General features: G+C 40.5%; 1 protein-coding gene across 5 annotated transcripts in view; it reads right to left on the bottom strand.

Moving 5' to 3' along the window:
- Positions 1-24,257, bottom strand: part of fndc3a (fibronectin type III domain containing 3A) — a 71,050-nt gene that overhangs the window by 39,692 nt on the left and 7,101 nt on the right. For 4 of the 5 annotated variants that reach the window (XM_086035154.1, XM_086035153.1, XM_086035155.1 and 1 more), the window contains exons 3-4: positions 22,699-22,841; positions 5,272-5,347 (exon numbers count right to left, since the gene is read on the bottom strand). In XM_086035154.1, coding sequence (XP_085891280.1) covers positions 5,272-5,347; positions 22,699-22,809 — 187 coding nt within the window. In that variant the 5' untranslated portion in view covers positions 22,810-22,841. Of the gene's footprint in view, positions 1-5,271; positions 5,348-7,469; positions 7,603-22,698; positions 22,842-24,257 lie in introns of those variants that run through there. The other variant, XM_086035156.1, reaches the window with a different exon arrangement.

Consider the following 24,257-nt stretch of genomic DNA (forward strand, 5'->3'; position numbering starts at 1 on the left):
CTTCTCACCTCTGCTTCCTAGCAAGCATTGAGCTGACAAAGACCACAGGTTACTTACTGACAATAATCTAGCATTTTGATATTAAATTATAACTTCACGAAAAAAAGGCATATCCCATTGGGGAAAAAAAAAAATCCATATTGTCCTCGGCATACAATACTGTATGTGCCTTCAGCCCACACTAGGAGCTTTGTGCCACATGACATGCTGTCAGCAACAGTGACAACTCAGTGTCAGGGCTGTTAAAGAAAAGATGGTCGTGTGCTATGCTGATATTTCTTTTGGCTGAATTTCGTTTACTTTATAGTTATTGTTGTGGAGGCATTGCAACTAGTAGACTATTATGTTTTTTGTTTAGTCAAAGATAAGGTGGGTGAAAAATCCCGGGTCTTAATTTATTTTCTTTGTCTTTACGCATTTTTAATCTTTGTGAAAGAGGGTGACGTGGGATCAGGGTCTTGGACTTCAGCTTTCTCAGAAGGAAGCATTCAAACAATGAAACAAATCATAGTTTGGAGTAATGTGCGGCAAGAGCAGCTGCTTACATTGACTCAACCAGATGGGAGTTAATTTACATGCTGCTACATCTCTTAAAAATGCCAAACGGCAACCGGCACGGCGGTGTCAGATACGCCGAGGCCTGCGATGATGCGAATTTGAGAGATGTGGGGTGGTCGGCGATGTCTGTTACGGCATCAGCGAACAGGTGGAAAAATATATGTGCAACCAGGGTGTTTTTCAGGATTCAGATTTATAACAGCAAACGCAATCAGAATCCGTGTATTAGCTGTTCTTTCAATTTTCTATTGTAAGTCAGAAATCAAAAAAACAATTGCAAAACAAATTTTTCAAATTTCACATCTCTGCATACACATCGTATGCAAAGATCAAAAATACAAAACGGGATGGCCAAAGGACTGAATTTGATTTCAAAACACTACCCCAGCATTCAATTTTTGAGCCGTCGCTTGCTCCATTTTTTTGCTTTGTTACATGTCAAAATTTAAGCGATGAGCGTGCTTCAGACAAACAGCCACCTCAAAGTGGGGGGGAAAAAAAGGAGCAATTAAGGTCCTGCAATGTGCAAATACTCAGAGCTGGGCACTTGACCCTTTTTTGCCGGTCCGGCTGCGACCCTCGACCCTTGACCTGGGTACCCTTTCGGCCTCGACACCCCGCCCTTATTCATAAAAAAGATCATCACCCCCCCGCCCAGTTACTCCCCCACCCCCACCCAAAAAAAACGTGCATGACGCCGCCGCGGGAGAGATGCTAACGGCAGAGGTTTATTTAAAGTTGATTAGCCCGGCTAATTTACTATTCAAACCCGCTGCAATTTAACTTAAATTTCCATTCACTGTCCAAAATGTTTTTACTCTTCACAGTCCAGCCATTCAATCCCAAGAACTTCTTTATATTTCTTTTTTTCCAAACGTTAGGGTAAATGAGGGTCTGAAAATGTCTGGCAGTTAATGAGTTAATTAAAAAGGGGGGAAAAAAGGAATGATGACACAGATTGAAAAGGCTTTGGCGGACTCAACGGATGTCTATAAGAGACTGGCTGCTAAGTGTTGTATCAGACACTCAAGAATGTATGTCTGGCTGCTCTCTTTTAGACACCAGGGGATAGAGGGGGGGGAAAATTCCAATTTTCAGATGCATCACGATTCACACATGGACGAACCTGAATCGATGAACTAAGGTCCATATTTCGATTATTTAAATATGTTAATTAAAGTAATACAGAATGATCCAAATAATGCGGAACTAAGAAGCGCGCCAATTGTCATTTCCGGGAAACTTTTGGGATACGCAACGCCAACGCACGCACAGAGGAAAACAAACAATTTTCGCGAAATGTTCACCATAAGTTTGCCAACAATTTGTGATTTTTCTTGTCGCAAGGCAAGAAAAGTACAGGCGAACATCTGCTTAACGTCTGGTGACTATGGCGAACACTTGCGACCTAGAACGAACCCTGGCGTGAACGTGCATTTTTCCACTTTTACCAACAGTCGGAAATCCGCTCGCCCTCAGTGGGATAGGGGCTTACATTATAAAATGCAGCAATTCAATTCCATTTGGATCAAAAGCAAAACAGATTTTCCGACTCAAATGACGTTCTATTACACTACTACTAGTATCACTGCTTTTTTATAGCGAGGTATCTATACACTGTTCTAGTACCCGTGTATCGTGCAACCCTAGTGAGGACATGCCACCAACCAACCAAATAGAAGTGCACGCACTCTCTCCTCTTCTGCTTTCCTGCGACGCAAGCGGTGAGTCATTCTATTCACGTCACGATGAGTGCACCCTGTGACAGAGCAGTTAGTAGCAGCCACAGTGATCTACAGTAGGCACTTCTTTAGCTCCCATAACCCCCCCCCGACAGAGTCACTATGCATGCTCAGACCCTATTAGGATGCTTTATGCAGCTCTTAATGGGCTCGTAGTGCACAAGCGGTGCACTCGGGCATGGACTGGGGAGAAGCGAAGCACAGATTTTTTTTTTTTTTTTTGCTTCCTCCACGTCATTTTAGATCACTGCCTCAAGTCCTTTGTTATGCAAACCTGGCATGCCTGGAGCCTATTGTACAGGCTTTTTGTCTCATAATTCATTTGAGTCACAAGGAAATGGCAAAGGCAACGCACACAAGAAGAAATAGCATTCTCTGTCAACAATGACATATGAGGCACTGATCCAGAAGGTTCCCAAAGCGGGTGCGAAAGCGTGGGCCGCGGCGGTGGCGACTCTGGGCGTGCGCCAGGCCCTTCCCACAGATCACCACAGCTGCGGCGGCCGCTGAGACACTGCGGTGGCAGCAGTCGCCCTTCGCGGGTTGGGTGATCCTGCCCGGGGCGACCCGGCTGGCCCATTCGGCCGGCGCCTAGCCATAGAACTGACGCAATGCGGCTCATGACCCAAAGTCAGAATCGGCAAAGTCAGTCTAATGCCAACATTGAGCCAACAAGTTCAAGACACAAATGCACATATCCAACTAATATTTAGCTTACAGCATACACAGCTGCAGCATATAGATGCATATTGTACATATACACATATAGCATATGGTTACATAGACTGCTTAAATTACAGTAGATAGACTTTCCTTGCTTGCCCTTAAAATGCAGCGTTGTTTGTCATATATATTTTCTTTCTAAAGAAAGAAAGGTTAGCCAATCAATTGGCTCAGTATCAGTATCAGGTGCATTATTGTATTGTCTTGAACTTCTCTTGTGAAAAATAATACTAAATAATACCAAAAAACTGTATCAAAATAAATATACTGGTTAAAAACAGCCCTTTGAGTAATTCATAGTAAAGTTCACAAATAGTAAAAAGGTCATGAAATTAAAGAACACTGAAGTTCATGTGATTTGTCCCAAAAAACCTTTTTTGTTTTGTTATGAATCGGAATCGAGAATCATTAGGAACCTGAATCGAATCAAAGAACCGGAATCGGAACCCCACTCCCTAACTCTCTTTTGCATCTTTGCACCATGTTCTAAGCAAGTTGATAAGAGTGCTTCATAAATTTGGGGAACAACAACTTTTCTGCCTGACCTTTAAGAGAACAACGGGTTTAAGTTAATTTCATTTTTGAAATTACTGGTTGAAGTTTGAATGGAGGAACCTCAAGTGACGCTGAAGAAAGCCTTGTGAAGCCTTGAAAGGTTCTAATGATGCCCAGGCAGAATGGCTTGCCATTATGTATTTGGTAGGCCAACACCACTCAATTTTTTTTGTCATTTGTGTCAAAGTGCATGCGTGTGTTATGCACGTACTTGGTGCCTTGATTGACGAATGTAATCCATTCCATTACCGCACTCAGACGAGCCCTCACACACACTTGCACTGCTCACTTCGTGTAAAACAGGGAGCAGCAACTTTGTTTGGACGCTGGCCAAATTTTTTCCTAACAACCCTATCGTGGGTTGAAATTACATTTTCGTCAGACAAACCTGCTGTAATGATATCAAAAGCTCACGGTTTGGTTTTATCACGGTATTGATGTCACTGTATGATATTTATTGCAATATCGTGTCAAAGCTCACAGCACTGCACTAAACTTCACTGTTTTGCTAGAAAGTTCACAGTACACGGTCTGTTCACTAATTTAAAAGTACCATATTTCTTATTTATAGCATAAGAAATTATACTGCCTGCTGACAGTGATTTCTTTGCTTATCAAGTCAGAAACACAGAAACACTCTGAATCAAGACAACACAGGCATAGAAAAAGCCGAGTAACAAATAAAATAATCACCTTGTTAATTTCTTTTTCTGTGCTTACTGAGATCCTTAAATTTGGGGGAGTGTCTCTGATGTGTTGTCCAAGGCAAGGGATTGAAGTCGAGCAAGTGCAGGTCTCCACAACGGGCACCGCTCCCCACCAGACGACAGCATGTCGCAGTGACATGTGAGCAGTCTCGCCCGAAAATTGATTGCAAAGCCAAGCTAACACACTTGTAGCCCGGAGGGGACAGGGGCAGCTAAATGAGCTGAAAGTATCCATAATCAATGTGTGCTTCAATTCACATTAGTTCCAGTTGTTTTATTTATTTATTTATTATTTATTTATTTATTTATTTATTTATTTTTAAATCGGAAGATTAATGTACTGCAGCTCCGAGCGTTTTGTTTACATAGCTCGCGGGAAGAATGTCACATGTGCCAGTCAGCCAATCAGTCTATTTTTTCAGGTTATGCAGCTAACCTGTATTCGCAATACAGGCACCTGATTGGTTGTTTAACACGAACCCGGAAGTGAGACACTGTTATGCCACACTCGCACCATTCCAAGCTGCCCACCACTCACTGCATACACAACGAACGGGGTTGACGGCGCGCTACATCCAGCTAAGCTCATTTTTGAAAAGGGCTTCAGGAGCCGCATTAAACTGGCCAAAAAGCCAAAGGGCCAACTGAGTGATTGACAAGAGAATCGACAGATTAATCAATTTGATATTAAAAGAATTATTAGTAGCAGCCCTGTTTTGAAGTTTAAAAAAAAATGCTTGAAGCAAGTGAAATGCTCTCCGCAAAAAAATAAAACTGCCTGGTAATAAGAATTATCCCGGCAAACAAAGAACAAGCATAACTTGCCTTGGTTTGAGATATAATCTTTGTTAGATGTTTCTGTGTGAATGACATTGGCGGAAAATGCCACATCTTCTGTTATGTCAATTGTGCAGGACCTCTGTGTAAAAGTGGATCATTTGAAAGATAAAAGATACTCATTACGGACACACGGGGCACTTCCTTACCTGTGATACACTGAAACTGACCATCCTCTCGTCGAATAGTGAAGGCCTCACCTGGGTTTACCTGCACCAGGATTACCTGTGAGAGAGGGGGACGGAAAAGGGAAGCATTCAGCAAAACACCAAATAAAAACACGCTGGCTCACTCTTGCCGTTGCTAACAACGCAAGACTTGTTTGACATTCGAAAACATGGAAATTTTCGTGTTAAAAAAAAAAAAGAAAAAAAAAAGGCCATCTTATTAGAGGAGCGGGAAGAAGTTCCTGCCACAGAATACGGTGGGAAAAAAAATACAGCTGTACCTTGGCTTACTGGTTTTATAAAGTTGAATTACTTCACATACTGTAGTGTTTGTGTGCTTGATGTGTGACTTCAAGTGCTGTGCCCTCATGAGTGACATCGGGAGATGGAGTCGGTTATATTGCATTCGAGCTTCTGGAGGAGAGTTGTGGCCTTCAGCAGCTCCTTGCGAGTTTTCTCATTTTGTGTTTGTGCCTTTGCTCGGCCCCTTCATTAAAGTCTGAAGGTGAATTGGTGACTGATGCTCTCCTTGCCCACATGCGAGGGCATTAGAGTAACTTTAATTGCTCCATTTCCACCCACGTCACTTGAGCGGCAGCTCAACTAATGTAAATTTTTTGAAAAAAAAATAAAAATAAAAAAACAGGCATCAACATCAACCAGACGATGGCTGGTGCCTCAAGCGAAGGCACTCGAAGGCAAGGTGCAACTGTATCATTTGAAGCATCACAGTGGTAGCGTTGCCAAATTTTTAAGGTGTACAAGTAGTTAACACATCCAGCGGAACGTGTTTGTTTGGTACCGTTTTCCGGTCCATCTATAACTGCTAGCAGGCAACCAATAAATTCCCTCAAAATATTGAAAGGTGGCAAATCAAATTAGCACATGGAGGATATGGGAGTTCAAAACAGTCGTAGTGAGTCATCTCTGGAGCAATTTAGCGCTCATTAAGTGCTGAGAGTTATTTAACAGAGTGCAGAGGTAAACAAACATTCCATTTCCTGGGAGTGAACAAGCCAGAAAGAAGACAGCCGTCTTTTTTTTTTTTTTTCCCATTTATTGATGGAACTCTCATGTCACATGGCTTTGCCTTTAACTTCATTCTATCGAAAATCTAGGACAACAAAATTCCCCGCGCAAACTTTTAACTGTGCCACAATCAATACACAACCAATAAAAGCAGCTATTCAGGGTTACCAAAAAATAAAGACTCTTGCTTACTACAGTACAAACCTCCAAAGTTAATGAACCCTTGTGTGGTCTAAACTTGTCATACCCACTTCCGCTCGTAGCAAGGCAAGCTAATGTATGGCTTCACAGTCGCCTTCTTGTCAAAAAATTTTACGAGACCAGCCATACAAATGCCAATCAATCAAAGTTGTTTGTCAACAAAAAGTTGGTCAACACCAGTTTGACAGTCCTGGAGAACAATGGGAACAAAAAAAAAACAGGAAGTAACAACATTTTGATCAGACCTCAAAATTTCATCAAGTTTTACTGTTTCAGTTTTTGTTTCTCAAAGAATAAAGATTTTAGCAGAGTGCGTATGATGGACGCTGCGGACACGTGCACCAAGTATCGATACCATGACATCAACATCGTATTCGGATACGGCTTGTAAGGATTGATACTTTTCAAAGTATCGATACTTTTGACAACACTACACAAACAAGGAAGACGATCCAGAACTTTCACTCATAACCCAGGCAAAACTCTTCCCAGATATACAAGTTTCAAAGTAACAGATGAGCTTTGGCAATAAAAAGACATGCCCCACTTTTTCACCAAATAATGAAAATGGAAGAATTAGGGATTGGTGAACTACAAATATGAACCGGTTATTCTGTTTAGGGTAAAGGGAAACTGAAGCCTATCCCAGTTGACAGAGACTCCACCGTGGATTAGTCACCAGTCAATCACATACACAGACAACCCTTCACCACTGTCAGGCGAGTAAACCACAACAGCACAGGGGCTTGAAAAACGACAACAAATCTTTAAATGGTGTTTACTGCCACCCCTGGCACAGACAAATGCTGCCGCGAACAAATAACAGAGCAATAGATCCCTTTTAAACTCAAAATATCCCTCATGAAATGTCCATAAACCCTCCCTCTGTCGTCACTCTCTCCACTTTGAAACTCCCCAAGCCAACGCGAGCAGCTTCTTTTTTGGGTTACCTCGCTCTTGTGGAAGACGTTGTCATAGAAGCGACAGTCCCCCAGCACAGGGCTCTGGCTGCGGTTCTTGTGCCGCTCGGGAATCATCAACACCTCCATTGCCAACACTGCTTCCCATTCATGTGCTCGGCAGCAACCGGGAAAGAGCCCTTTGACTGCCACACACAGACCGTCTCGTAGGCTCATACACACCCACACGTCAGCCGGGAGGAGGAGGAGGAGGGGGGCTTAAAGGGGAGGTGGGCGAGCGGCTAAGGGAAGACTAATTGAGTCAAAGTGGGCAGGAGAGTCACAGTCAGGTGGCGTCAGCCCGAGGAAATTTATTATTTATCCAAAAACAAAAGCAAACAAACAAAAAAAAAAGCTGTTACTTACTGTCGCCCGCATCGCTTTTTCCTCATCGAGGCGTTGCTTTTTGGAGCAGTCAAGAAAAGGGGGGGGGGAGGGGGGATGGTCCCCTAGCCAGGGCCGATCCTGGTGACACTTCTACCAACTCCCTCCCCGCAAAACATCCACGAGGAGGCGAGCGGCACTTTCGGAGAGAAGGAGGGTTTGGCTTTCACGGTAGGAGTGGCGTAAATCTCACAGTCGCTAAGCCGTGGCGCTTCAGTCTGGCTCCTGCCTCCCTGTCGTCCGTAGCCACAGCAACCCGCCCCCCCCTTCAACAAATAAGCACTCGTCGGCGGCGAACCCTCAGACAATGGCTGGGAGACCTTATCAGCGCATCTTGGAGCGGGAAAAGGAGGCTGGATTAACTCTGTTAAGATGTCCAGTCTCTAGCTAGTGTGCCAGCACACTCGCAGCCAGCTGTGCCTGCTAATGGGTTTCATTGCAATAGCGCTTCGTTGGCTGAGTCGGCAAAATGTAACTGCACGGGGAGTCTTTTGTTCTGCGACTTTTTTTGTTTTGTTAAATCCACAACCAACAACGGCCTTGGCAACGACGTGGCAGAGTTGCTCAGCTTCTGAGGCTGACTTACATACACGACTACGATGTCTCTCTCACTCCTTCCCTCGTGCGCTCACCTCAACCTCCAACGCCCCCCCCCCCGCCCCCAAAAAGCCCAATATTTTTGGAAGAACACCACCAATTTCCCAATTTTCAAATGATCATTAGAAGATATGACTTCATCTAAGTATTATTATTTTTTAAACAGACAGCCTAGTTAGGCCAGTTGGAGATGATGACAAAAAATATATATACATATTAGGTGTGTAACGGTACACTAAATCACATTTCGGTTCGGTTCGTTTTTTTGGAAATTTGGTTCTGTATATTTTCGGTACAAAAAAAACCTGATTTTTAAAAAATATGTTTATTTTGAAAAGATGACAAGTAAATTTTTTAGAAAAAATAAATAAAAGCGAACCAGTCGGGTGATATTCTAAGAAATTACACCAGAATAAAAAATACATTAACAATAATAATTTAGTAAATTATTAAAACACTGAAATCTTTAAACACTCAGCAGCAAAAGTCTATGAGACACCTAAGTTCAAGTTAAAGACAAGACAGTACATGTATACACTTTTTGTGAAAAAATTATACATACAATAACAGTTACAATTATTGCTAACTGTATTAAAACTTTTTATAGTCAAATACAGTAACTTTATAAAGTCTTTATGAAATTATTTACACTTTTTAGGCGTTGACATCTTTGAATGTTCAACAGCATATTGCAACAAAATTGAGGTTCATGAATGCATCGTGCGGCTAGCGAGAGAAGCAGCGGAGAATGAAGAACAGAGCTATTGTAATTAGTTTTGGGCTAAAAATACTGCTTGCATCCTCGTCTAAGAAACATTCAAAGTCGGATATTCGAAGGTTTGTAAATAAAAGATACGCAGAGAGACCGACTACGACAACTATGAAACCCACAAACATTTAAGATAATCGAGAGCTGGTCAAACATTGACTACAAGTTAGTTTTGCGTTTCTTTGACAAGATAAAGAAATAGACAATAGGGAGGCTGGTTTGGCACCATTACAAAGCTATGATTGTGAAAGCTAACTAATGGAAGTTCAGATACTGAATGCATTAACGTGTATGGACTGAGCAAGATTGCGAAACGCGACTTATGACTTGCCTAACCCAACAAATGACTTGACTTGCTTGACCTCTCGAGAGGACTGGATCTGACTTCAATTTTCTCACAGTAACTTGTCCCAAAGTTTCTTAGGTTAGGCCATTGTTTCAGAATTAGGAGGACTTAGAAGTCAACCACAGTCACAGAGCACGTTGATTAACTTTGGATGTAGAGGCAGTGGCAGTTCAATGAGCCAGCATGTGTAAAGCGTCACAATAAAGCGAGCTCCTGTGTAGCAACTGCTGCTATAACATCTGCCCTCATTCGACCTCAACACATCATTCCTTAAAGCGACAGCCAGGAGTAGCCCGTGCCAAGTTCGCAGCGTACGTGCGTGACTAAGTGGAGAGAAGTAAACGCAATTAATTTTGGTAGCGTCTGTGCATTAATATCATTAATATAGGGTTAAACTTAAGACACAAATTAAATGTTGTGTTCCACCTGTTTCAAACCCGTTCTGCCACCACAAGCTAAAGAAGAGAAAGTGGATCAGCTAGCGTCCTCTTTTGTGGCAGTTTTTCCCCCCCTTTTTGGAGACTTGAAATATCAAGTTTTGGTGTTTTCGGCAAGGAAACATTTGAGTGTGTCCGCACAATAATTACGGAGCCATTTAAGAAGTGAGTACTGTTGTATGAATTTGACAGACTCTGAAATCGTAGCGCAAGAGACAGAGAGAGACCAAGACAGAAACTGCAGAGGTTACTTTACTCCTCACACAGATGGCTGAGCACTGATCAGCGCTCGCTTCCTGCTCTCATTTTTGGGTGTTACGGGAGCAGCGAGCAGAGGAAAGTGTGCATTAAAGCAAATGAATGATGACTAGTCGAAACAATACAGTGTGGAAGCTCCAAATGCCAAACACGATGAACCATCAATGAATTCCATGAGGCTGTGGTTGACTTGCTGTTTTAAATAGCAGTTAAAGCGTTTTTCAAGACGAAGCCTTGAAATGAGCATCAAACTTTGACGCCATTCTCTTCTTTCAGAAAAACCTTTGCAATTTAACGGAGCCCATCTGTCTTGTAAAGTGATTGCTTCTGATTGAGGCTCATTCGAGGGAATTCCCTAATAGGAGTCTGTCAAAATATGAATATAATTCGCCCTAAAATGGCTGCTTCAAGTCAAAATGGACAACTTCCTGTTCAATTTCCATGTCCACACAATTTAATGTCCCTCAGTGAAACGGGTATTGAGTGATCATTTTTCTTTACAGGGGTGCACGGAGTGAGGTGTTTTTTGGGAGAGGGGCCTACATTCAAGGACCCCTAAAATGCAGAGTGTGAAACTCGAGGACACACTTGCTTGCAAAAATTGGTATCTCACTGAGCAGTGAATGCTTGAGAACGTAGCAAATAGTAGGTTCAAAATTTCTTGTAGATATGAAAAAGTGGAACAACTAAAAACTGTCTGCGAACATCTTTACTAATCCTGACGCGTGAAAACCAAAAGCATTCAAAAGCAAGCACCGCTCAGTCAGATACCACTTTAAAGTGAAACTAAATTAAGTAAAAACAACTCACCCTTGTTGATGTTCCGGAGCAGTAACTCGGAACTCGGAAAACTCGGAACATCTATCCGAGTTTTATAGTCAAGGGTGCACCAAATTTTGCTGTGCTTCTCAAACAAGCATTAGAGGTGGTTGTTTTTGGGCCAATTTTTTCCAGACTGAAGCCTGACTAGAACCGCGTAATGGTGGAGATCCAGCAGTTATGAACAGAAATGTTGTATTATAATCAAAACTTATCTAGACAAAAATAAAGCGAGGGCTAGATTAGCAATTTAGCACACGCTCTAACACCGGCCGGAACTCTGCAACGGCATGAATAACCCGATCACAAACATTCTTGTTGTGATTTTTACATGTTTTCGTGAGCCCTCGTAGAATGTCCCGGAATTTTTTCAAGTAGTAATGGCAGACGCAGGCGATCACGGGAGCTCTTAAATAAGTGCTGGTAGTCGTATAGACGGCGCGCTTGTGGACTTTGAACCAGTGGAACCAGTCGGTCGTGATATATGGTTAAGACATATGTTTGGAGACAATGACAATATTTACGGTTTTGAAACAGAATAGAGGATAGTGATTACCACTCTCTTTTTTTGTGTTAAAAATAGTGCTTCCCTGGCTCTGACACTTTTTTTTTTTTTTTTACAATTTTGATCGAAACAGTAAATAATAACACCTCAGGCCTGTGTGAAAGCCACAGGTCTAAGCTCTCAAATTCTGTTTCTATCGGCGACAGGGGCTCCTATAATTATTTTGTTGGGCTTGAATTCCCAGGAAAACTTCAGTTTTAGAGCGTGATTCTAAAGTCGCCCTTAGGTTTTAGAGGGAAGTATCACCAGGTGCTTCAGGCCTTAACGGGTTAACTACAAAAGTAAAAAAGTATTTTTAGTGTGAATTAACACAATATCTATTTTTATAACTTGTCACAATGCTAAAAATAATATTTCTTAAACCAAGAGCTAGCTCATGTTGGCTCAGGCTTTTATGTCATCAAAGCAGTGTGTAGCTTAGTCTGTAGATGTGAAACAAAAAACGGTTTCGACCGGAAAATATATATATTTTTAAATTTATTTAAAAAGATGTGAGTGCATTCAATCAAATTGTCCAACTGAAATATATCGAGTTATGTATCGCCTCCTCTGAGAGATATACACTACTCACAAAAAGTTATATTTGGCTTTTTGGTGAAATTTCAGGACGATCCTAAAATGCATTCAAACCTTTGTGACCTTCTCTAAGCTTCTGAATGTACAGGTCCAACTGTTAAATGTTTCTGTTTTCTAACAAGGAGCTTCACAGCAAAATTCACAACAGGTGTTTGATCCTTGAATCGACCAATAAATGTCCTGGTTCAATTAGAACTGGTGTTTAAACAGTCATCCTCATCATGCTGTTCACATTTGGACATCATGAGACCAAGACGACACCTAACAATGGCTCAACAGTACCTTGCCATTGTGATGCTTCAAACAGGACGGAAGTGGCCACTGAGATTAGAGTGTCATCAGCAGTGGGATGCCATGTCTCAGCAGACAATAAATCGACTTGTGTACAGCATGAGACGTTGTTGTCAAGCTGAAAACAATGCTCAAGGGCACATGATGAGATATTGAGACATTGAAATTTGTTGTTGTTGTGGTATACCCACGTACCAACTTCAGTTTCAGTGAAACTGATGAGGAAATCACCAGTGCATCCTTTCACTTAAAAGTCCTACTTTCATGATATATCACTGTAGTGTGAACTTTTTACATTTTCAAAAATTTTTGCCTGAAAGCCCAATATCCCTAACTTTTTCTGAGTAGTGTATCTTGGCACATTTTCAGTACTGACAAGTTCATTCAAATGTATGTAACATGACAACAAAAAAGTCATTGCATCATACCGTCTCGAACTGAGCCGTAACATATTGAATCTAAATCTTACTGAATCGAACAGAATTGTTACTATTTTAAATCAAACCATATTTGAATCGTTTTACATCCCACGTTTTGTGGCGAGATACACACCCCTATTAGCTAACGTTGTAAACTGACAAACACAAAAATGCTAAATCAGCTGATGAAAAAGATTCACCTAATTATTGTTGTAAATGACAACATCCAGTGAGTCTCTTAAATATGGCCATGGATGTCAAATGTCTTGGTTCTCCGCAACTGTTATGTTATTGTCGCTGATGCTCACTGGTTCACGTTCCCTTCATGTCGCTCAGTGCTGTCCCTGCTTTTTTGCCTTTTTTGTTTTACACCATGTCATGCCCCACAGAGGTTGGAAAAAAACAATAAACCCATTTTGACAAAGTAAGGAGTTGAGAGAACAGATATTTGTATTCAGATTTAGAAGCAAAAAGAATTTACTGAAAAATCTGAAAAATCGACTTGAGTAATAAAGTACTTGGATACCTTCCACCACTGTTAACATATCTCCTGCAACACGCTTACAGTGGGTCGGGCGAGAGTGACACGCATGCGATTTCCAACCGCCGTGCATAATTTCATGACTCTGGGTGCTGACGTGTTTCTGCCACCTCTGACTCAGAGTTCAGGTTTCTCATCATTTGTTCCTCTTTGTTTACCGTGCACCGGGTGCGACAACAGCAGCTGGAGGACAGGAAGCCAGCAAAATGCCACGGGTGGGGTGGAGTGGTGGTGGGGGGGGGATTCAGGAGGAAAATAAATAAATAAATAACATTCCTGCCAGTCTTGGAACAAACCAGTGACAGTCTTACGTGTCATGAATAACGTAACAGGAAAGGAGGAATCTTTCCCAGGTGTCATAAAACCCTAGACTAAAGATATTATTAACAAACCACGGAGAGGTTGCTCCCACCAATGAGCGTGAGGACGTCAAACTGCGTCAGTCTGTGTAGCCAAGGAGAAATCACTGGTTTAATGCAGCATCATTAGACAAAATGAGCATGTTATTCACACTGGGCTACAAGTAAAGTAATGCGTATTTGCGGTTCACTTTTAATGATTTCACCTAGTCAAGTTTTTTTTTCCCCTGAGGTATCTGTACTCAGCTATTTGTGGGGGGGAGCACCTGTTTTCATACTTTGATTTTTCTGTAACCCCCTAAATTGCCCCCAAAAATTACCGTATTTTCGAGACTATAAGCCGCGACTTTTTTCCTAGATTTTGAGCCATGCGGTTTAGAGTCCGATGCGGCTATTCTGTGGATTTTTCTTCCACCGCTCGGGGCGCTCTAACCGGAATGACAGTACAATTCAATACAATACATTTCCCATTAACTGGATGTGACTGCAGGTGAAGGAGTTCAACAGGCGAGGGCGCCATAGACTAGGTTATTGCATTAGGTGCTGTAATGCTTTGATTTTATGTTTTCCTAGAGGTGCCTGAAGTGTACATGAATGCGATTGGCTGATGTTGCGTCTGTTCTGTTGTTTCGATGTGAAATGCTATTGTTGATGTAGCACGTCGTGTGTTAGATTGGCTGACTTTATTAACATAAAACAAGACAGGTGCATATGTAGAATGTAGTAGAACAATAGGTGGTGGAGTCTGGTGGACATTAGCTGACAAACTGGAGCGGCAGTCAGCAGTGAAATGAAGATAAGTACTGTTTATTTTCTCTTGGTTCTCTTCTGTTTTATTCAGCAACGTTGCTGCAGTGTTAAAATGCGTTGTTAGGAAAGAATCTGCTCAGGTACATTTACAGTTCATAATCGTTCTGTAAATGCAGCAAATATAAACGTTTTCAACATAGAGTGGGTACGGCTTACATGACGGTGCGGCTTATAGCCCGGAAATACGGTATGCCAAAAGCCCAGCCACCGCTTGCAGCCACGAGAGTAAAGCGGCGTTGTAACTAGTCCCTCCAGTGACTCCGACCGAACATGGATAAAACGGCGGGGCGCGCGGCTATTTTCCTCATTAAAAGAAGGCGGTTTTCAAGTTCTCATTTATTTCCTAATTTCTCCAAAATGAATTGATAAAATAGAAAATGACAACTCTTTTCAATTTCCTGATAAAAAAATATCTAAAATGAACTTGTTAGTGAAAACATGGCTATCCCAGCCAAACAACCATCGCTTTAAGTGTTCAATGTGCAAGGAAGAATAGGAATGAGAGTATGATGGTTGTTTTGAGAGGTTAAGTTTTAGTAGTTCAATAAATACTATGTTTTGAAATCAAGGAATAATTATTATTAATCGATCTAGGACCACATACGTAAGTGACCAAGGTCAGAATTGAGACTTTCAGAATGTCATTTATTAAAAATGATTTTTCTTAAATTAAAAAAACAAACAAAAACAAAAAAACCTCAACTACTTCCTCCTACTTCAAAGCATATGCAACGCAAGCAAATGCAAGGCTTTTTGGAAACGAAAAAAGTTTTTTTTTTTTTTTTTTTTAAATCTGTGATTTTCTTTGCTTTTCAATGTGATTTTAGAAGGCGCAAAATGCTAAATTTGACATGCAAATTGCGCTATGAATCCGCTTATTTTGAGCCTTGGGTCTTATGAGAAGAAGCTGTGAGCACAATGGTTGAAAGATAGTCAACTGTGCACCATAAACTAAATCAGAGCAACTAAGTCCACGAGCCATTAGCTAGGTTTAAACATTTACAGACAGATTCATCTGCTGCCACTTTAACTTGCAACTGAAGGAGGACCTTTCGGGGGGTGGGGGTACAGTTAATGGACGGAAGCGGTGAATCACGCTGTAAACAAAGTGATCTCTAATCATCTCAGGTAATGACCTCATGACTGTGGCTTCGTCTCTGACTCACAATAACTGTTCCAGTCAAGCGCGAATACCCGGCAGCCCAGACGGGATGCGGGAGAAAAGAGGAGAAAGTGTCCTTGCAGCTTGTCAAAGTAAAAGGTCAGTGAGGGTGGGGGGGGGATGATTGAGGAGTTGGGGGTGGATTGTTCAGCCGTCACTGATTTTCACTATCACGGCAGCCCTGCACTGCTTAGTCAGAACCAAACCGCGCTAGTTCAGTCGCCATGATATGTCGACACCTAAGACCTTAGGTGGAAACTAGTGTTGTTCCGATCCCACTTTTTGGCCCAGATATCGATTCCGCTACCTGGGCGTGCAGTATCGGCCCATGCCGATATTGTACCGATACCTTGCTGTTTGAAAAATCAAATATAAGTGCAATTTTTCTTGTACTTATAAAGAATTACATAGTCACCGTGATGTAAAATGATTCATATTTAAATAATGGACCCCGTCACGTGACTCTGTCTGCACTGCAGCCGAGCTGTTTCAAACATGGAGGAGTGTCGACGGGAATTCATAGCGAGGCGCAAGTCCACATCATTCGTAGTCTGTAAATGGTTTGGGGTTGACAAGACTGACGTCGATGGGAATAACATTGTTAGATGTGCCAAAACGGTCAGCGTGAAGAGCAATTCTGTTGCACCACGAGCCATATGGATTACGAAGAAAACTTGGCGACCGTGCAGGCACGCTAAACAAAAGCTTAAACACACACACACACTCAGAAAACAGTCGCAGAGTTGAACCAACAAATATAAACGCACGAACGCACACACGCCGAGTACTTTAGCGAGCAAGTCAAACGTGACAGCCTGGATGTTCGGTTAACATTCAGTTTACACGCTTTTAGTCCACATCATTCATAACTAGCCTGTATTCCCAAGGCATGTCGCACAAACTACGACGGCGTATTAGTGAGACGCCAGGATACACCCAAACATGAATAAAGTCACAAGTCTACATATCACAGCGATGAATGAGTGGGAAAATGCACTTTTCTGTAAATTGGAGTTTTATTATTCAACTTTGTTCTGAATACGGTGGCCAATGTATGAGAATGGGTGCTGTCATGATGTCTTTTTTGTCCTTTCTCGCTGGGTGACACTTCACACATCAAACACCTTTTTCTCATTCTGACTCCTCTAATAGTTGACAATGGTACACCAGTACTTACTGCAGCTGAAATTGTCACATTATTATGGAATAGCAGCAGAGACATTTAAATGACAAATATTCCCAAAAATCAATGTAAGTCTATACATAATTTGTTCTTCATTGTTAAATACTGTCGTAGAATATCATTATGTTTTGCAGAAGCTGTATTTAGCAATTTAAAAGAGAAGTTCTTCACAAACGCCGTCAATCCACAATTGGTCTGTGAAGCAAGTGTAGATTTAAAATATTTTTGTAGAATATCGTCAAATTAGCGTTAGAGTTTTTTGAAAAAATATCGAGATTTTTTTTTTTTTTTTTCCCATATCGCCCACCCCTACACGGGAGTCAAAGAAAGATTCCAGGCTTACGACAGCATCAAAGTCCTCCCAAGCAACTGCCTCCAATGGGGCAACGTAATGGACAGGTGTCCTAAAAGGGGTCAGTTTCACCAAACTAGATATAATTCCTCAAATAGTAATGCCTCGCCCCAATTACTTCCTGAAACAGATGCCTCCTTTAACCCCATACAGGACAAAAGTAGGAAGTAAGTGCAATTCTAAACATCTTAACTCTGATACTAACAGAACGGCAGGATGTAAACGCGTAAAAGTCAGAATTTAAGTGTGACGTTCCCTTACGTACCTTTATTTGGAGACAGTGAGAGGTGCAATGAATAATCATTTAATCAACAAATAATCGATTTATCAAATTAATCGATACTTATTGATAACTGATCAATCATTTTGAGACATTGCCGTGTTTAGAATTGTCCAAATCCTTTCAAAATTCTCTCAACAGTAAATATTTTCAGTTTTCTATAGTCCTCCATTAAAGATTTTCACACACATCTGCTTTTACTTTGGAAAACAATGAACACTTACACAGATAAAAAAAAATCAAATGAATAATTTATGTTTGTGCAGTTTTTGCACAGCTATTTTGAAATAACATATTTTTAGAAACATAACATATTTTTAGAAATGGGATGGCAATATTTTTTTTTATCAGATTCATCGACACAACTAGCAGATTAATAGATTACTAAAATAATTGATAGTTGCAGAATCAGGTTATAAACCCAAATTAAATGAAAATGCTCCACGTAAACCTCTCAATCATAATAAACAGGCCGAAACCCAATGGAATTTCATTTGGTTTAACAGTTGTGTAATTTTCTTTTGGTCAAACTGATCAAAAGTCATTTTTCATCATGAAAATTGAATCATGTCAGGTTGTCAGGCTGCGGTCTGTCTGTGCATGCCCTGTCTTGACATAGATGCGAAGTGATGTCATCGTTCACCCACTTGAAAATATGGCAGCTTCCAAACAAAGCGAACAGAACATGTCTGCGTTGGGGGCACTTGTGTTTAATACAAACGCTACAATAAAGGTGTAAAAACGACTGCAACTACTGCGGTAAAGAGATAACTGTCCTCCATCCTAATAAAATATGTGATGTGTACAGTGAACTAAGCATTTCACACGTTCCTAAAATGGCTGCTGTGATTAAAATGTAGCGACACGTGTAAACACCAGATTGGAATTGCTATGTCACATGTCAACAGCTCTTCTGAGATTTTGAAAAGATGGAATGACAATATTCCGCAGAGCTCCGTCCCTATTCCTATGCTATTTGTTTGATATAATAAAAAAAAATGACTACAACTGATTAAATTCATTCTCCTTGGCCACTGCGGAAATGTGAAAAATGTAGAGGTGGGCGATATATATCGTTATCGATATCATCGTCAATCTTGCCTACACGATGTGTAATTTTACATTATCGAGGATTAATAATGCCTCGATGCGAGTCAGCCGACGGCCGCATAGTTGGAGGAAATGCTGAAAAATCAGTGTGCTTTGACGGCAGAGGAGGAGGAAGTGATAATCATTCGCCGAATCAGCGGGCAGGGCCTGGTCACGTGATTATCCGCACTATAGCGGAGCTGTTTCCTCCTCATTCCATGGAGGAGTGTCGAGCGGGGATTTATAGCGAGGCGCGAGTCCACGTTGTCCGTAGTCTGTAAATTGTTTGGAGTTGACGCGACTGACGTAGGAGCGAATAACATTGTTAGATGTGCCAAAACGGTCATCGTGAAGAGCAATTCTGTTGCACCACGAGCCATATGGATTATGAGGAAAACTTGGCGACCGTACAAGCATGCTAAACAAAAGCTTAAACACACACACACACACACACACTCAGAAAACAGTCGCAGAGTTGAACCAACAAATATAAACGCACGCACGCACACATACGCCCAGCACTTTAGCAAGCAAGTCAAACGTGACATCCTGGATGTTCGGTTAACATTCAGTTTACACGCTTTTAGTTTGCATCATTTCGTAACTAGCCTGTATTCCCAAGGCATGTCGCACAAACTACGACGGCTTATTAGTGTTACGCCAGGATACACCCAAACATGAATAAAGTCACAAGTCTACATATCACAGCGATGAATGAGTGGGAAAATGCACTTTTCGGTAAATTGTAGTTTTGTTATTCAACTTTATTCTGAATACGTATGCCAATGTATGAGAAATGGGTGTTGTCATGACGACGTCTTTTTTTTCCTCTCGCTGGGTGACACTTCGTCACACGCCACATAAAATACTTTTTTTTTTCTCATTCTGATTGCTGTAGTAGTTGGCAGTGGTACACCAGTACCTACTGCAGCTCAAAATGCCACATCATTATGGAATAACAGCACAGACATATTCCCAAAAATCTATGTAAGTCTATCCATAATTTTTTGTTTTTTATTGTTAAATATTGTCGTAGAATATCATTATGTTTTGCAGAAGCTGTATTTAGCCATTTAAAAGAGATGTTGTTCACAAACGCTGCCTATCCACAATTGGTCTGTGAAGCAAGTGCAGATTTAAAATATTTTTTGTAGAATATCGTCAAATTAGCGTTAGAGTTTTTTGCCCATATCGCCCACCCCTAGAACAAGGTGTTTTGTTTGTCCCATTGTAAATCATTGATTTTAATATTGACGCTTCTAAGGGAGGTGATTGTACGTTAAGACAAACAGAGCCATGTTATCAGATACATGTTACGCCGTATGGGAACACGTTTCAGTGCCCTTCAGCAGTCATGCACATGCAGCGGCTCAAATTGGCCCGAACAGGAGGTGCGGCAATGACGTCAAGGGGGAAGGTAGAGCCGTGTTTTTATTCCTCTGGCTGGCTGACATAAAACGCTAAGCACACAGATGCGTGACGTGCGCAGCTAATCGGGCGACCTCTTATTTTGCGCAGACAACAAGGGAAACAAATGCCGTGAAATCACACGCGCAGCTCGGCATGATGTGTTCTCTCTTTTTTTTTTTTTTTTTTTTTTTTCCACAGTGGGAAAAGGCAGGACTGATGGAAGGGGACCGTGGCTAATATTAGCAAGCCTTATCTGAACAAATTGCACAAGATGGAAGAGAGGATGGAAAAAGAACGCAGAGATTGTGCGATTGGCACTATTTGGGAAGTCACAGAAATCAAAGCAGTCAAAAATTACAGCCCTCACGTCACGGCCGCTCTCTCTCACTTAAAGTGACATAAAAAATTGCTACACTACACAAAACTCTCTCAGGGAAGGCTAACAAACATACATCTGCTTCTCAAGAAATTTGTCATCAAATCCTGTTGAGGTGAGTAATATGCAAGTTTTTAGCATCTAAAACAATTTGCCATGCGCACCAGGTTTCACAAGATGACAAATTGAGTAACTCTCATCTGATTAGTGAGTACTGTGTATGATATGATACTTCTTCAAAAGACTTGTCACAAAGATGCATCTAATCGTAACAATTTCTAGCCTAATATATACCCTATTACGACCCACACTGCAGAACCATTTTAGAATAAAGCACACTTTGTGCGTTCAACATTCTGCAAATTGACGCATTTCCTCATGACAGAACACGTCAACCACCGCAGTACCTCAAACAGGCTTCTTACATGCAGACACCCTGCAACATTGACAGACTGGAAAAATGATGGAACATGACGACTTATGCAGAAAGTGTGAAACTGACTTATTGCAGAGACTCGAGCTGCAGCTATTGAATATTTTGGTACACTGAAAATTGTCCAAAAAATACTAATAAAATTAATAAAATACACAATTTTGCTTGGTTAAAGGACGAGACCAGTTAAAATTCATTTTCCAGCATTCGTAGTCATAAGTGCAAAACACCTATAAATATATATATATATACACATCTACACATATATACATATATACATATACACACACATATACATACATATACACATATATACATATACATATATATACATATACATACATATACATATATATATACATATACATATACATATACACATATACATATACATATATACATATACATATACATATACACATATACATATACATATATACATATACATATATACATATATACACATACATATATACACATGTACATACATACATACATACACATGTACATACATACACATATATATATATATATACATACACATGTACATACATACACATATATATATATATATATACATACACATGTACATACATACACATATATATATATATATATATATATATATATATATACATACACATGTACATACATACACATATATATATATATATATATATATATATACATACACATGTACATACATACACATATATATATATATATACATACACATGTACATACATACACATATATATATATATATATACATACACATGTACATACATACACATATATATATATATATATATACATACACATGTACATACATACACATATATATATACATACACATGTACATACATACACATATATATATATACATACACATGTACATACATACACATATATATATATACATACACATGTACATACATACACATATATATATATATATACATACACATGTACATACATACACATATATATATATATACATACACATGTACATACATACACATATATATATATACATACACATGTACATACATACACATATATATATATATACATACACATGTACATACATACACATATATATATATATACATACACATGTACATACATACACATATATACATACACATGTACATACATACACATATATACATACACATGTACATACATACACATATATACATACACATGTACATACATACACATATATACATACACATGTACATACATACACATATATACATACACATGTACATACATACACATATATATAGACACATACACACAAATATATAGACATATACACACATATATATAGACATATACACACATACATATAGACATATACACACATATATATAGACATATACACACATATATATAGACATATACATACATATACATATAGACATATACATACATATATACACAGACATATAGATATAAGGCGCATGAGGCAGATTATAACTCCCTGTTCATGTGTGTGTATATATCACCTTGCCAAAGGTGTGATCAAGTTTTTTCTTGCATGGATGCTACATTATAGAGATAGTTTAAAATCCCAAGTACCCCCGGAGTGCCTTCACGTACGCCCAAGGGGTACGCCTACCCCCATTTGAGAACCTATGGTATATGCTACACCCATTCCAATAACTCAGCTCACCAAAGGGATGGAAACAGGCAAAATGGGGGACTCTCATTGCATCGCAACAAGAAGGCAACGGAGTAAACTGTGCGTGAGAGTACCTGCTGGGGGCCCTCTCCATTGACCATGGCTGGAGGCGGCGGTGACGCCAGGATGGGGAGTTCAGGGCTGAGAAGCTGGCCGGACTCCAGAGGCGGGGTGTGGTCTGCCATGACTCCCTCATTCACACCACTAGAGGGGTCTCCTGCAACAAAGGTGCAGTTTTTACTTTGAGTTAACTTACTGCTGCATATATGTCACTTGATTGACACATAAGGTTGTATGATGTAGCGGTACTAAAAGAGTACCGCGGTACCTTATAGTCACAAATGCTAGATACCACATCATTTCAGTATTGTTTTTGTTCCAGGGTGGCGGTGTGTCCATTTTTCATTTCATTTTAATCAAAAGGAAATGTACATAACATTTTACATAATATTCTCCAATGCCTATTATTAGGGTTACTATTCTAAAGAATTTTATGTTCCATATTATGCTATCTGAGTCCACTGCTTTTAATGATATTTTAGGTTTTTGCCATAGTATCATTTCAATAATCGGTTTCAAGGGATTTTACACATGTGTAGTGTGTTTCTCAATGGCTCATTTCAACCGCCATTGAAAGGAGCAGATAAATCACCCTAATAAAAAGTACCAAAGGAAATGCACACAATGCTCAACTGAGAGGGATTACACACCAGCTCAAGGCTAGTAAGGTGAAGTCATTGAATCATGGGTAATTAAATATGATCCATCCCCCCCAAAAATAAGATGGCTTTCAGTAGGGGACAGATGATGTGAAACTTTTCAAAAAACGCCAGAGAGAGACGTATCTTATGTCCTCGAACCTAATTACAGTGCAGTATGCCCGCGCTCCTAAAACTCACAGTGATCTGGCTTATCTGTAAGCTTTGGCCCCTCCCCTTCTTAAACTGAGACAACACGGCTGCGTTTACAATGCAACGGTCAATGAACTGAGGTGCGGGGGGTGGGCGGGTGCTCGGCCCGCAGAGCGCCTCTTTGGCCACGACGCCTGCAATCAGCTGGCCCAAGGACTCGCCGATGTTACACAACGGTCCAAAAATCAATACAAGACCTGACACTGTCCCCGGATTCACGACTTCAACGTCCTGACATGCTTTGACATTGCTGCCATTTGAAAGTTGTATACCAATTAAACAGCCTCGCAATGTCGCAAAATTACATTTACGGTTACAAAGCCAGATCCAGCCAACCAGTACTAAGCTATGTAGCAGTACTGTATGCATGTTGTTTTGCTATCATACTTCACTACAGTGGAGCCTTGAGATACAAGTTTTTTGTTCTGTTGTTGATGCTCCAAATGTAAAACACTGTCTCAAACCATCTTTCCCCAGGGAAACGAGTGGCAACGCCTCCCCACCAACCCCTCCCCACCCCAAATGGAAACAGTTTGCGTGTGAATTCAATTCTGCTCATTTTGGTGTGCGTGACTTGGCCTCCAGGGGGCATGCCGTAAAATACAGACAAAGATAATCACTCCACTCAATAACCCACAGTAATGTTAGTCATTCTTCGCAGAGGATGAAGAATACATGCCTGAGTTTTATTAGATTGTCTGCCTACAATCAAATATTCATTG

Source organism: Filicampus tigris, chromosome 7, assembly GCF_054856515.1.
Source record: "Filicampus tigris isolate MCC_2025a chromosome 7, RoL_Ftig_1.0, whole genome shotgun sequence".
NCBI lineage: Eukaryota > Metazoa > Chordata > Actinopteri > Syngnathiformes > Syngnathidae > Filicampus > Filicampus tigris.